This window comes from Petaurus breviceps, unplaced genomic scaffold, assembly GCF_028583685.1.
Source record: "Petaurus breviceps papuanus isolate PSGF00001 unplaced genomic scaffold, PetGlider_PUasm1.0 91041, whole genome shotgun sequence".
In the NCBI taxonomy this organism is placed as follows: domain Eukaryota; kingdom Metazoa; phylum Chordata; class Mammalia; order Diprotodontia; family Petauridae; genus Petaurus; species Petaurus breviceps.
Genome location: NW_027187400.1, coordinates 29,194,052 through 29,208,935, shown reverse-complemented (window position 1 = coordinate 29,208,935; position 14,884 = coordinate 29,194,052). Strand labels below are relative to the sequence as shown.

General features: G+C 43.0%; 1 protein-coding gene across 3 annotated transcripts in view; it reads right to left on the bottom strand.

The window, feature by feature from the left end:
- Positions 1-14,884, bottom strand: part of ACOT7 (acyl-CoA thioesterase 7) — a 176,363-nt gene that overhangs the window by 110,257 nt on the left and 51,222 nt on the right. For all 3 annotated transcript variants that reach the window (XM_069079553.1, XM_069079554.1, XM_069079555.1), the window contains exon 3: positions 2,597-2,753. In XM_069079553.1, the coding sequence (XP_068935654.1) occupies positions 2,597-2,753 (157 nt within the window). The remainder of the gene's footprint in view (positions 1-2,596; positions 2,754-14,884) is intronic.

Here is a 14,884-nt window from a genome sequence, read left to right as displayed (position 1 = left end):
CTGGGGAAGAGGTCATGGAACTGGAGCTGCCCCCCTCTCCCCCATAAAGCAGGGGTGGGGCTGAATGTCAAAGGGCTGCACTTGAGGACCCTAGGCTTCCCCCACCCCTGATCTACAGAATAATGGAAGACCTAATAGGCTGCTAAGTCTTAACCTTAAATAATAGAAAAGGGAGACACTTTTCCTTAGCTGCTAGAGAGACTGAAATACAGCCTCAGAAAATTAAAGCAGATACTCAGGGACAATTTAAGCATCAAAGGGGGCTCCATACTGTGTTCCTGAAGACACATGGGGAAAGGTGGCCTTGGAAAGCCAAGATGCAAATGCCTCTGATTCGGTCTTTTTGGCAGAGCAGGTTTGAGCTGGTTGAGGAAGGACCAACATGAAGCCAGACTCATCCTGCTGTCCAACACTGCTGTGTACACACAGCACAAAGAGCTGAATGACTCCCTAAATGCTCTGTTCCCAGAGCAGAGACCACAGGAAAATGTGATGCCTAAAATGACAGGGCAGTTTCCCAATCCAAGATAATGAGCGTCCCTTAAGGCCTATGGCTCCCACACCTCCTAAAACCTCAGCAACCTTCTATGCCAGCAACTTGAATGGTGTAGAGTTGCCATGACGATGCTAATTGGCTGCTGGAGACTGCAAGGTAGAGAGCAGCAGGAGCCCTGAGTCTGGATGGAGGACAAGCAGAGACTCCTCTCTCCACTCCAGCCCTGGTGGGCAGGGTGATGGGAGGGTGAGTCGGGTAAGTACTCTGAGGCCCCCTCCACTCATCTATCAAACAGAGATCATGACAGCACCTACCTTATGGCTCAAATGAGATGCGTCTAAAGGGCTATAGAAATGGCAGCTATTGGGGTAGCCAGGTAGCGCAGCAAGTGGGAGCACCAGCTCCAGTGTCGGGATGACCTGGGGATCGAATCCGGGCTCAGACACTTAACACTCACCCAGAAACACCTGACCGTATAACCTTGAGCAAGTTACTTAACCTCAATTGCTTAGGGGTGGCCAGGTGGCTCAGCGAGTAAGAGCACTGGTTCCAGTGTCGGGATGACCTGGGGATCAAATCCGGGCTCAGATACTCAGCACCACAGCCAGAAATAACTGGCCGTGTAACCTTGAGCAACTTACTTAACCCCAATTGCTTACAAAAAAAAAAATGGCAGCTGTTTTTCTCCCTTAAAATATAAGCTGCTACTATACTAATCTAGGAATAGAACTAGTCATTTATTAAAGCTGGGTTCCAATATGTTCTACCTCTTTCCACCTTGTCTCTTCCCTTAGAAAATTAAATATATCTAAAGCCATTCTCTTCATACTCTTAATATGAACTCTAAAAATAAATTTGCATTTAGAGGAAGGGACTTATTTGGCTAGAGCTAAGTATCCTTGCTATCTTCCCCCAAAATTTCCCTCAATTACCTAAACAAAGAATTATTCAGACAGAAGCAATTTCAGCCAGGAAGAATGAAATCATGTGCTTCAGATCTAGGGAGACATCATGGTCTAATGGATATATAATAAAGAGCCACGGTGCACTAGAGAAGAAGGGGCAAACCCCAGATGGTCGGTCACTCCCTAGACCTCTCGCCAAATAACTTCACAAGAATAGAGGCCAGAAAGAGCCACTCTGGCCACCCCTCCCCTGTTCAGCTGTTCTTATTCTTCTGAAGACCAGAAACTCACACACACACACACACCCACTGAGTCAGCTCATCGGCCTCCTCAGGCCAGCAGACTGCCCACAGCCCTTGCTGAGCTAAATTATTCATTGTAATGTAGTTCCATTAACTAGGCTCCGTTCTGATCGCCCGCTATGCTGAAACCAACAAAAAGCTTTCTGCCACCCAGATACCCAGAAACGTACCGCAGGACTGAGCCAACGTTTGGCTTTATGAATGTTCTTGCTAACACTTATTTGGGAGGGGGCAAACTGAAACTTGTCCATATAGTGACTAGCCCAGCAACGTTTGGTGAAGGCATTTAATAAATATCATGGTGATAAGGGGATAGTCAGTGGGTGCTGTGATGAGAACTTCTGTCCTTACTTTATCTAGGAATGAGAGGAAAAGTACCTGTGGGGAGAGACAGTGGGCCAAGGAGAAGAGAAGCTTTTATCGCTGAAAACCCAGCTATAAAAGGAAATGTCTGTGTCTGTGTGTGTGTAAGAGCCATCACCACATCCTTGTGCAGCTGCCACGTGGGAAGACGAAGCTGCATTACCATGGTTACCACTGCCAAGGAAGAGAGTATTCCGATCAAGGCAGAGTCAAAGGTTCGGCCCAGTGAACTCAAATCCAGGTCTCATTTACCGGTTCCCAGAATAGTAACCAGAAGGGCCCAGAATAGGCCACCTCCAAGGGAGAGAACAACTCTGGGCTTCACAATTCTTCACACAACCTAACACCCCCAGAGTGCAGAGAAATAGCACCTGAGATCAGAAACTGACAATAATGAGAGAAAAGCACTTCCCCTCTTCCCTGTTCCACAGCACTCCTAAGTGGGCCTTTTTCACTGATCCCCTGGAGAAAGGGGATGTTACATCTCTGCCACAGACCAAGACACTAGGAACAACGGGCCTGGAACTTACCTGTGAGGATGTTTTCCGACATCACGGTGACCTGAACTTCCACTGAGTGCTTTGAGGTGTAAGTAATCTCAGCACTGACGTGAGCCACTTCTCCAATGGACATGGGGGACAGGAAATCCGTGCGTTCCACCCTGGCCAAGGCAGCCACGCAGGTCTCCTAGGGGTCACCAAAGACATCTGGTCAGGCCAACACACACCCCAAAAAGGAGGGTAAGAGCAGAGCCGGCTTCCTCACCCACTCCCCACCCCAAGCCCTCTAAGACAGCACAGCACAGCAAAAGGGGAGTTATCTGGAGAGGCAGACCCACACCAAAGAAGTAAAGGTCTCTCTGCCAACTGATGGGGCTCACCAACAACAGTCACTCTCAGCTCTAACCTTGAGTTGACCTTCTGAGCCCTATGTAACATCCCCCAAAACCATTACCAGCCATTAGGGTCCAGGAGGATACTTTTTTTTTAAGTATCAATGTCTCATTATTACATTTCCTGTATTTCTCACTGTAGTCTCCTTTCCAGCCTCTTCCCAAGGAGCTATCACTTATTAAAAACAACAACAAAAAGAACCAGTTAGGGGCGGCCAGGTGGCGCAGTGAGTAAAGCGCCGGCCCCGGAGTCAGGAGGACCCGAGTTTGGTTCCGGCCTCAGACACTTAGCACCCACACAAAAAAAACCAGCCGTGTAACCTTGGGCAAGTTATTTAACTCCAACTGCCCTCCAAAAGGCAAAAAAAAAAGAACCAGTTCAGCAAAACCAGTATCCACCTAGCTTTAAGTGCATTGTTTGGCATGCTCAGTACCCACCTCTACAAAGCCGAGAGACATGTCCTCTTATGTCTCTTCTTTGCAGCCAGGAGAGGTTATTACGACCTCGAAGCACACCACTTCATGTTTTCTGGCTCTTCACAATTGCAGTCACTGATTACTATTTCATGGAGCTGCTGACTTCACTCTGCATCAGTCCCTAAGTCTTCCTATGTTTCTCTGTATTTATCACTGTCATCACTTCTTCATGTTATTCAATCATTTCATCTGTGACCCTCTGTGACCCCATTTGGGGTTTTCTTGGCAGAGATCCTGGAGTGATTTGCCATTTCCTTCTCAAGCTCATTTTTAAGATGAGAAAACTAAGGCAAACAGGGTGAAGTGACTTGCCCAGGGTCACACAGCTAATAAGTGTCTAAGGCCAGATTTGAACTCAGAGGGATGAGTCTTCCTGACTCCATGTCCAATACTCTATTCAATGCACCACCTAGCTGTTTAGCCCATATCCCAAGCAATAGGTACTAACTTTATTTCCTACAAAAAGGGCTGCTATAAATATTTTTATACATGTGGGGTGCCTTTTTCCCCATCACTGACCTCCGTGGGGTACATAAGTAGCAGTGGGATCTCTGAGCCAACGTACATGGGCCTTTTACTCACTCCGATTATATGGTTCCACATCACTTCCCAGAATGGTTGTTCCAATTCACAGTCCCACCAGCAGAGATAGTGTTTCTGTCTTTCCACAACCCTCTAGAAGATGGTTTTTTAACTATCTAATTCAATATACTGAAGGGCCTACTCTGCCTAAGGTGTTATGCTGGGGGCTAAGGTTACAAAGATGAAAAACCACATCCTTGTCTTTAAGGAATTTACAGCCTAACTGAGGCAACTGATATATACCCAAACATGTGAACCAAAGAAGATAAAGGGGAGTAAAAATGGGAAGGCAGCAAACTGAAGTGATCTAGGAAAAAGCAAGGAAAGAAAACTGGTCTCTTACACAAACTAGGAGAGGTCAAGAACATTTCCTTCTCATATTCAGATCTCGCCTCTTTCTGAATACAAACCCACTCCAAAAGTTGAAGTATCTTCCCCTGAACATTGGGGAGATGACAAGGGGAGAAAACACACATACACACATATGTATATATTTATGTATGTGTGTGTGTGGAACAGCTAGGAGGTACAATGGAGAGAGAGCACTGCCCTAGAGTCAGAAAGATCTGAATTCAAATTCAGATTCAGATACTTATTGGCTGTATGACCCTGGGAAAGTCACTTAGTCCTGTTTACCTCGTCTGTAAAATGATCTGGAGAAGGAAATGGCAAACGACTTCAGGATCTTTGCCAAGAAAACCTTAAATGAGGTCATGGAGAGTTAGACACAACTGAAAAACAACTCCACCAACAAGGAGTGTGTGTGTGTGTGTGTGTGTGCGCGCGCCCGCGTGCGTGAATCCTATGTGCTAGCCTTCTTATTCAGTAAACCCCATGGGAAAGCAGCTGTTCTTTCTTTGCCACAGACCAAGATCCTAGAGGGCCTAGAACTGACCTGTGAGGATGTTTTCAGACAACATGGCAACACATTCCCTTTATCCATTCACTAAAGCATCTGGGATGTGTCCGGCTCTTTCTGTTGTGTAAGCATTATGCCATGATGCAAGGGATACTGGAACCCGATTCAAAAGGCTGAATCTCCAGGCTCACCTCAATCATTTTCTGCTCCCTGGTCCCCAATGTTAGTCACAGCCTCTCTAAGGAGCTAATTTGGGAGCAGTGAAAGTTGGTTTCTTCCCATCTACCTCCCTCACAGGTCTGGGTTAAGGCTCAAGTGGGAAGGCAGGTAAGACTGCTTAATAAATACTAAGATGCTATAAAAATAGAAGGGCTCACGGCTTTGTAGTTAAGATGGCTTTGACCTACAACTGTGCAGGCCTAATTGGCCAAGCACAAAGGTATTCAGATTATTAAATGGGGAAGCTCATTTTAATGAATACCATTATAATACATAACTCTATATAGTGAAAATATTTCCACATCCAGGCAGACAACACTGTTTGTCTGATATGGAAATAATTTCTTTCTGAAGAAATTCTGTATACCAGATAGGCTCACACATCTTTATCCATTGAACTATTGATTCAATAAAAATCTTTTAAAGTGTTTCTCTGCCAGACTGACATTAGGGTATATTGTCCTCCCAGTTCTGCTGGTATCATGCTAAATATTATTCAGAGAAGCTGACATGCTTCCCAAAGTGTATTCTCAGTAGCTTTGGGGAATTGAATAAACTACAGTTCTTTTGTTTTGTTTTATAAAGAATGCTTTTGACAGTCTTGCTCCCTGGGCTAACAGGGCCTATGAGACAGGCGAGATGATGGGCTTTATCTAACCTCACACACAACATCTCTCACCTCAGTTTTCCCATTTGTAAAATGAGATGATAATAGCATCTACCCCCCAAGGTTGCTGAGAGGGCTAAATGAGATAATATACGGAAAGTGCTTTGCAAACCTTAGAGCACTATTATCTTCATGGCATATCGGGTAGCTTGCCACTTTACATAACCTGATATTAAGAATGGCTGCCAGTGTGGCAATCTTTTTTTTGAATGAAAAAGCATTTATTAAATGCTTACTGTGTACATGGTACTTTGCTGAGCACTGGGAGCACAAATGGAAAAATAAGCCAGTCTCTGCTCTTAAGGAACTCCTAGTGCAATGAGGGGGGATGACATGGGCAAGGGTTCAGCTGCAAAGCAGGTGTACGGTCCCATGGTCTTTAAGACTCAGCAGCAAAGCAGATAACAATGCAGATAATCATCCTTCATGTGTGGCAATCATTTCCCTAGCCCCTCCCATACTCATCAAACCCCATACAAAGAAGTACAATTACACTGCCCCCCAAAAAAGATGCCAAAAAACCAGTCTTCTCAAAGGCATCAACTCTAATTAAGAATACATGACATGGGGCGGCCAGGTAGCACAGTGAGTAAGAGCACTGGCTCCTGTGTTGAGAAGACCTGGAGATCGAATCCTGGGCTCAGACACTTAGCACCCACCCAGAAACACCTGGCCGTGTAACCTTGAGCAAGTTACTTAACCCCAATTGCTTAGGGGCGGCGAGGTGGCTCAGCGAGTAAGAGCACTGGCTCCAGTGTCAGGATGACCTGGATCAAATCCGGGCTCAAATACTCAGCACCACACCCAGAAATAACTGGCTGTGTAACCTTGAGCAAGTTACTTAACTCCGATTGCTTAAGGAAAAAAAAAAAAGAATACATGACATGAGGGGCAGGTAGATGGTGCAGTGAATAGAGCACTCATCCTGGAGTCAGGAGGACCCAAGTTCAAATCCAACATCTGACATTTGACACCTTTTAACTGTGTGACCTTGGACAAGTCACTTAATCCCAACTTGCCTCAAAAAAAGAGAATATATGATATAATGTATGTATATATGTATGTGTGTAGATATATATGTCTATGTATATGTCAATACCTATATATAAATATATTCATGCTCAATTGTAGCCTTGGGGTGGTGGGTAGGAGGGGAAAAAAGGGAAAAAAGAACAAAGTAAAAAGCATACAGCAGATAACAAAAGAAAAGGAAGCAAAAAAAAGATGGACAGCGTTCAATATAATGCATAGTATTTAATATATAGGCTTTCTTGAAATGATAAAGTTATTGCTATATATTCTGAATCCTCTCCTATGTTCTGCTGTGCACATGACATTTTTCTTTTTTCTTTTATATTTAAGTTTATAATGTTTCTTTTTCTTTTTTTAATTATGTATTTAAGTTTTTGTATTTGTCTAAAATAAAAAATGTGTGGGGAAAAAATAACATATGAAACACATTTTACACGTATAATTGCTATATTGCTTGCCTTCTCAGTGGATAGGGTGGCGGGGGGGGGGGAGAATTTGAAACACGAAATTTAAAAAGAAAATGATGTGGTTTTTTTTTTGGAGGGGGAAGGCAGGGCAATTTGGGGTTAAATGACTTGCCCAAGGTCACATGGCTAGTTAAGTGTCTCAGGCCGGATTTGAACTCAGGTCCTCCTGACTCCAGGGCCAGTGCTCTATTCACTGTGCCACCTAACCACTCCATGCCCTTCTTCTTTTGCCTTTAGTCTTTTCCAACATCATGGCCTTTTCCAATGAGTCCCTTTCTTCTCATTAAGTGGCTAAAGTATTTCAGCTTCAGTTTCAGTATTTGACCTTCCAATGAATAGTCTGAATTAGTTTCTTGAAGTACTGACTGAATTGATCTCCTTACTGGACAAGGGACCCTCAAAAGTCTTAACCAGCACCACAATTCAAAATTCCACAATTCAAAAGTGTTGATTCTATGGTGCTCAGCTTTCCTTATAGCACTATTCTCAACCATACATTGCTAGTAGAAAAACCATAGCTCTGACTACACAGACCTGTCAGCAAAGTGATGTCTCTGCTTTTAAGTAGTCTATCCAGATTTGCCATAGCTTTTCTTCCAAGGAGCAAGCATTTTTCAATTTCATGGCTGCAGTCACCATTTGCAGAGATCTCTGAACCCAAGAACATAAAATCTAACATTCCTTCCATTTTTTCTCCCTCTATTTTTGAGGAAATGATGGGACCAGTTGCCAAGATCTTAGTTCTTTGGAAGTTAAGCTTCAAGCCAGCTTTTATACTCCCTTCTTTCACTCTCATCAAGAGGCTTCTTAATTCCTCTTCATTTTCTGCCATCAGAGCAGCAGCATCTGCAAAGCTGAGACTGATTGTATTTCTCTCAGCAACCTTAATTCTGACTTTGGATATGTCCAGTCATTTCCCATTTCCCATGATATGAGTTAAATAAATAAGGTGACAACATATGACCTGGTCCTACTCCTTTTCCAAACTTAAACCAATCAGATGTTGCACATTTGGTGCTAACTGTTGCTTCTTGGCCTGCACATAGGTTCCTCAGGAGGCAAGTAAGTTGATCTGGTACTCCCATGTCTTTGAGGACTTGCCACATTTTCTCGTGATCCACACGGTCAAAGGCTTTACTGTAGTCAACGAAGCAGAAGGAGATGTTTTTCTGGAACCTCCCTGCTTTTTCTCCATAACACAGTGAATGTTGGCAATTTAATATAAACTTAAAAACCAAAGTGTACATAACAGAAGTTCACAGCTTCAAATACAAGCTCTGTCTGTTCTCTGTATATTGAAATAAATGTTTATTTGTTAAGCTAACAATGAAAAATAAAATTTAATTTAAAAAAAAAGATGGAATGCCAAAATGAGATTTGGATTTGTGGATAAAGGGAACGGAAGAATGGCAAGCTTCTGGCCAGGTCTAAAAGTTACCTAACAAGGCCTCATAACAATCTATTTGCCTGAATTCTTATAATCTACTTAAGAGGGCTTTAAACAGAAAAAGGAGGGAGAAAACAGTCTAGCCTAGGAATTTTTACTTATTGCTTTGTTTGCTTGTTTGGGCATTTTTCAATCATGTCCAACTCTCCATGACCACATTTGGAGTTTTCTTGGCAAAGATACTAGAATGGTTTGCTATTTCTTTCTCCAAATCATTTTACAGATGAGGAAACAGAGGCAGAGTTAAGCGACTTGCCCAAGGTCACATAGTTATTGTCTGAAGCCAAATTTGAACTCATCAGATGAGTCTTCCTGACTCCAGATCTAGCACTCTATTACAATAGCACCACCTAGTGGCCCCCAATAGCTGGAATACACATACACAATAACAGCAGACACTCAAAAGTACAAGAGACAAATTCAAGAAAGAGCCAAAGATAAAATCTTCTTAACTAATAATAATAATCTGCTTGACTTAGCAGATGTGTTAAAAAGGATTTTCTTTTCCTTTTTTTTTAGGGAGAGGTAGTGGCGACTGGAGAGAGAGAAAATAAATTCTTGGTAATGGGGGGGAAATAAAATTAAAATGTTACTTTTTTTTTGCTTTTTTTGAGGAGTAAAGGGGAAGGCAGGGCAATTGGGGTTAAGTGACTTGCCCAAGGTCACACAGCTAGTTTTATGTTAAGTGTCTGAGGCTGGATTTGAACTCAGGTCCTCCTGAGTCCAGGGCCAGTGCTCTATTCACTGCGCCACCTAGCCACTACAAAATGTTACTTTAAAAAGAAAACTAATGGGGAGAAACCTACAGCATCAGAGGTCTGATCAGTGGCTCTGGGTTAATAGGCTGCATGAACTAAAAATCCTGAGGCACAAAGGGAAATGTAACTTCCTAGTTCTGAGAATTGGTGGAATGTCATGTGCTCTGGTCTCAGGAATACTGTTCCTGAAAGGCATTCAAAAGAACAGAAGAAGCATGGGGGAGCAGAACACCAGGATCTGTTAAAGAAGATAGCCCACTGAGAGAAAAGGGGAGAACATTCAAGCGAAGGTTAATGGAACAGACTCCGAAGTGATATTTTCAACAATAAGTAGCACACAAACTACATGGACAGAGAAAGACTTAAGGATTCCAGAAAACAGATCACAATGGGCCTGGTATAGTGGTGACAGTGGCCAGATATCTGCAGGAGCCCTCTGCCAAAGGAAGAGAAGCTAATGGTTTCTTGTCTTGGTTTAATAAAAAATATTCTCCTTGGAAAAGTCTAGGAGCCAAGAGGAAATTCTATTCTGAGCCCAATTCTCACCAAGACATGTAAATAATGAGGACTTTGAGGGAAAGGTACCATTTCATCTTAAAACGTGTGAAAGAGGAGAAGAAATCTAAGAATATTCTCACACAACCTCAGCTTTGGAAGAGCAAATTTCAAAGTACCATGTTTCCCCGATAATAAGACCTATCCCGAAAATAAGCCCTCCCCTTACTGTGTAAGATTCCTCTAAAATAAGCCCTCCCCCGAAAATAAGCCCTATTGAGATTGCTACTGTAGTGAAGGTGATCCCCTGCGCTACACGCTACATTACGGTACCCTCTGTATGTACCGCCCCCAGTGAAATGCACGCTGCGCTCCGAACTGCATCCAATCAGAGCTGCAGCAGTGAGCACGTCATCCTGTTCTTCCCCAGTGATTTGCTTATTGAATAATTTTTTTGTTCACATTTACCTGTTTATTAAAATTGCTGTCAATGTTCATTAAAATAAGCCCTCCCCTGAAAATAAGCCCTCTGGTGTTTTTCTGTCCAAAAAATTTAATAAGACAGTGTCTTATTATCGGGGAAACACGGTATTTAGAGAAAGGATAGGTTCTTATTTGGTCTAAAATCCTGTGGGGGGTGTCAACCCAGCAGGCATGAGAAGCTCTTGGGAATCAAATCCGGAGGACAAAGAAAAACATTAACAGCAATAATGACAGCTAGCATTTCTACAGCATCCACTATGTGCCAGGGGCTGTGCAGGTACTTTACAACTATCACAGCAACCCTGGGAGGTAAGTGCTATTACCCACTTTCACAGCTGAGGACACTCAGCCAAACAGGGGTTAAGTGACTTGCCTAGGGTCATATAGCTAGGAATCATCTAAGGCCTATTTGAACTCAGGTCTTCCTGACTCCAGGCCCAAGCCTCTAACTACTGTACCACCTAGCTGCTAAAGAAGAAAAAGGAGAGCTACCTAATGACACTGTCACAGATACTTGGGAAGCAAGCAGGGAATGCCAGCTATCATTGTAAAAGCCATGAGCAGATGATGAAGGCAAGTGCCAGGGATGCTAAAGTCCAGAACAAGCTGAGGGTGGCAAGAAAGACTAAAGGCTGGGGGTGGGAGGAGGAGTCAAAGGCAGGCAGGACTGCTTATGGGAGAGAGTGGGAAAGACAGAAAGAAGGAGAGGCTACTGCCAGTCCTCACCCTGCCTTGTTCTGTGTGTTGACAAGAAGGACTTTTGGCCTGGAAAGGACAAAACCAAAATGGCTCCTTGGGAGGCGACAGCCAAGATCCTTAAAGAGAGAAGACAGCCCTGGCTACCTCAGGCCCAAGTAGATAACTCAGGCCCAGAAAGAACATGCGGAAATGTGATGCGCAAGTGTCCCACAGGAAGGGAGAAAGGCAAACACACCCAGTCTAAAAAGAGAAGACAGTCTGTGGAAGAGGATGGCCAGTAATCAGTTGTGTTATTCACATGACTCCTAGTGAGCATCAAGCAAAATAATCACCGGGTCCCCAAGAACATAGCTTGTCACTATTTATAGATCAGGGGATTCTGCCAATGTCGTTTACCCAGATTGGCTAGTCTGGTGGCAAATATTTGGGGCAGATAAGAATACGATGAAGTATATTCTGACCTGGTTGAATGGCAAGATCCCCACAGAAGGTCATTCATCATCCTTTCTTAAGATTGGAAGGAGATCTTCAGGAGAGTGCCTAGGGATCTGTGCTTGGTCTCATCTGGTTTAATACTTCGATCAATAACTTAGACAAGGCATAGAAGATAGCTTTTCAAAAGCAGAAAAGACATATCTATCAAGTTTGCAGAGAATTCAAAGCTGAAGAAGGACAGTATCTCTAAGTGAGAAAGACAAGACTGTAAAAGATACATACATCTTAGCAGGCTAGAATGCTGAACCAAATCAAATAAGTTAAAATTTCACAGAGATCCAAAAAAATCTGCTTCCCCAAATGCAAGATGAAACAGTCATGGCCAGATGGTCGTTCATACGAAAAATATGAAAAGAAAAACTTAATACGAGTAAAGAGTATACTATCACGAACAAGAAATGCAGTCATGGGCCCACCGAGGTCCAACATCCAAGTCTAGAGGTGATCCTACCTCTGTAATTTGTTGTGATTAGACTACATCTAGAGTATCATATTAAGTTCTACGCACTACATCTTATGAAAGATATTGATAAGCTGAAAGTATCCAGAAAAGATGGCCATTGGGATAGAGACGGGCTTGAGTTCCTGCCATAGAGGATTATTTGAAGGAATTGAGGATTTTTAAGCATTGAGAAGAAAAGATTTATGGGAAATATGATAGTGTCTTCAGGTGTCTGAAGGAATGTCACACAGAAAAGGCATTAGACTTGTTCTCCTAGGTCCCAAAGGGCCTAAGGAGAAACAAGGGGGAAGTTGCCATAAGGTTGATCTAAAGACAACTTTCTAACCATGACAGCTCTACAGAGGAGCAATGGGATGCCTCCCTGGAGGTCTTCAGACAAAGACAAGATGACTACTAGTTATGCATTTCTAGAAGGGGTTCTTCTGCAGGAATGATGAGTTGGACTGGATGGCCTTCAATGCCTCATCCTACTCAGATTCTGAGTCTGAGTTTTCTTCCACAAAGAGATGAGACTATAGCACCACCTAGTGGCAGGTGGCAGCAGAAACAGGGCACATGGAGCCATTAAAATCAATCAAGTCAGTGTACATTTATTAAGTGCCTGCTATGTGTCAGGCACTGTGCTAAGCCCTGAGAATACAAGACAAAAGACAGTTCCTTCCCTCAAGGAGCTTACACTCTACTGCAGGAGGCAACACGCAAGCAAATACACACAAAGCAAGTGTACAGGATAATGCAAGATAAATAGGAAATCGTTCCGAAACGGAAGGCACTGGAAATGAGAGACAGGAAAAGGGTTCCTGTAGAAGGTGGGAGCTTAGTTGGCACTTAAAGGAAACCAGGGAGGTCAGGAATCGGAGTAGAGGAGGGAGAGTGTTCCAGGTATGGGAGATGGCCAGAGAAAATGCCTGGAGTCGAGACAGAGTGTATTATTCATGGAACAGCCAGGAGGTCAGTGTCACTGGATCTATGCATCACAGAGTTAGGTATAAGACTGGAAATGCAGAGGAGAATTAGGTTATAAAGTCCTATGAACACCAAACAGAGGATTTTATTTATTCCTGGAGGTGATAGGGAACAACAGGAATTCACTGAGTCAGAGGGTGATATGGTTGGATCTGTGCTTCAGGAAAATCACTATAGTGACTCAATAGAGGATGGATTGGAGTGGGGAGAGACTTGAAGCAGGCAGACCTCTCAGCAGCTACTGCAACAGTCCAGGAAAGAGGAGATGAGAGTCTGTACCAGACTGCGGCAGTGTGTGAGAAGAGAATGGGGAGTACAGGTGTGAGATATGAGAAAGACTGAGGCGTCCAGGATGATCCCTGAGAGCCTTGGGGTCTGGGAAGATGGTGGTGCCTTCAACAGGAATAGAGATTTGGAAGGCAGGAAACTTTGGGGTCAGTTTTGGACATGTTGAGGTTAAGATGTCTATGGGACATGCAGTTCAAGATGCCAACAGGCAGGAAGGAGTAGATGAGAAAGTGGAGGTTAGGAGAAAGGTTAGGGCAGAATAGTTCGATTTCAGAATCATCAGCACAGAGATGGCAATTGAATTCACAGGAGTTGATGAGATCACCAACTGAAGTGGTACAGAGGGAAAAGAAAGGAAGACCCCTGACAGAGTACGTGTACACATGCACACACACACAAAAACACTACTCACCCCCTGTGTAGCAGCATGCACCCCAGCATCCCCAGGGTTTGCTGCTATTACAGGTTCTTGGATCTGCTTTGATAAAGAAAGCAGCTCAAAATGGGTTAATAAGCTTACTTTAATCAGTCATAGATGTATCATTTACCTAGTTCAGGGGAAAGAGGTCAGCACCCTGAACTTCAAAGTATACAGACAGAATTATCAAGACAGAAACAGATCAAGTAGACAGCTTTCCAAACTGTCCAACCATTACATCCATACCCAGTCAACATCTGGGTTTTTCAAAGCCGGGGGGCTCTGGAAAACGGCTTCCCAGAATCCAGATCAAATCACAGAACACTTCTCAAAGTGAGCCCCAAAACAAAGCTACACATCAGGGCTTATATAGCCTTCTCCTGGCTCAGAGAATGTAACAACCTTATTGACTCACTGGCCAATCAAGAAGTATCTACTGAAAAACAAGCCTCCCTCCCCAGGCTTCAGGTGCACTTTAGCCTAGGGGCAGGGAAGATCTTCAAATTTACATTCCCATTACACCCTGCAATAACATAAGCCTGAAACTAGAAAGAAATTCAACATCTCCCAGACTTACTACCTTTTGTAGATACTGACTTATTTGGATTTGGGTCATTTATAATTTTGTGTTTATGTGTTGTATGTGTTTTGTTTTTTTTTTAAGTAGAGAAGCCCTGAAAGAATGGATATTCTTATGGAAAGGGTTAAACTGGATTCATGACTCATCATATGGTTTCAATCAATTCCAGATGTGTTCAAAGGGTTAGATCTGTCTAAAATACAATGAGAAACTACCGGAAAATGGAAAAGTATCTTTAGCCCATCTAAGAAACAGATTATCAGAAACAAAAGTGTATGGATTCAAATATATTATTTTAAAATTTGAAATGTAAAGAATTGGGAAAACATGGAACAAACATAAATGGATCATAGATTTAGAGTTGGAAAGGAAATCAGGAAAAAGGTTTCAAAGTTTACTATCTAAATAAAATATATGAAAACATATAGTTAATACTGAGGCTCCACACAATTTTAAGATGAGAGGAACTATTTACACACAAGGAAATAAATTATATGCAACAACATACAGTTCAATAATCAAAGAATGATT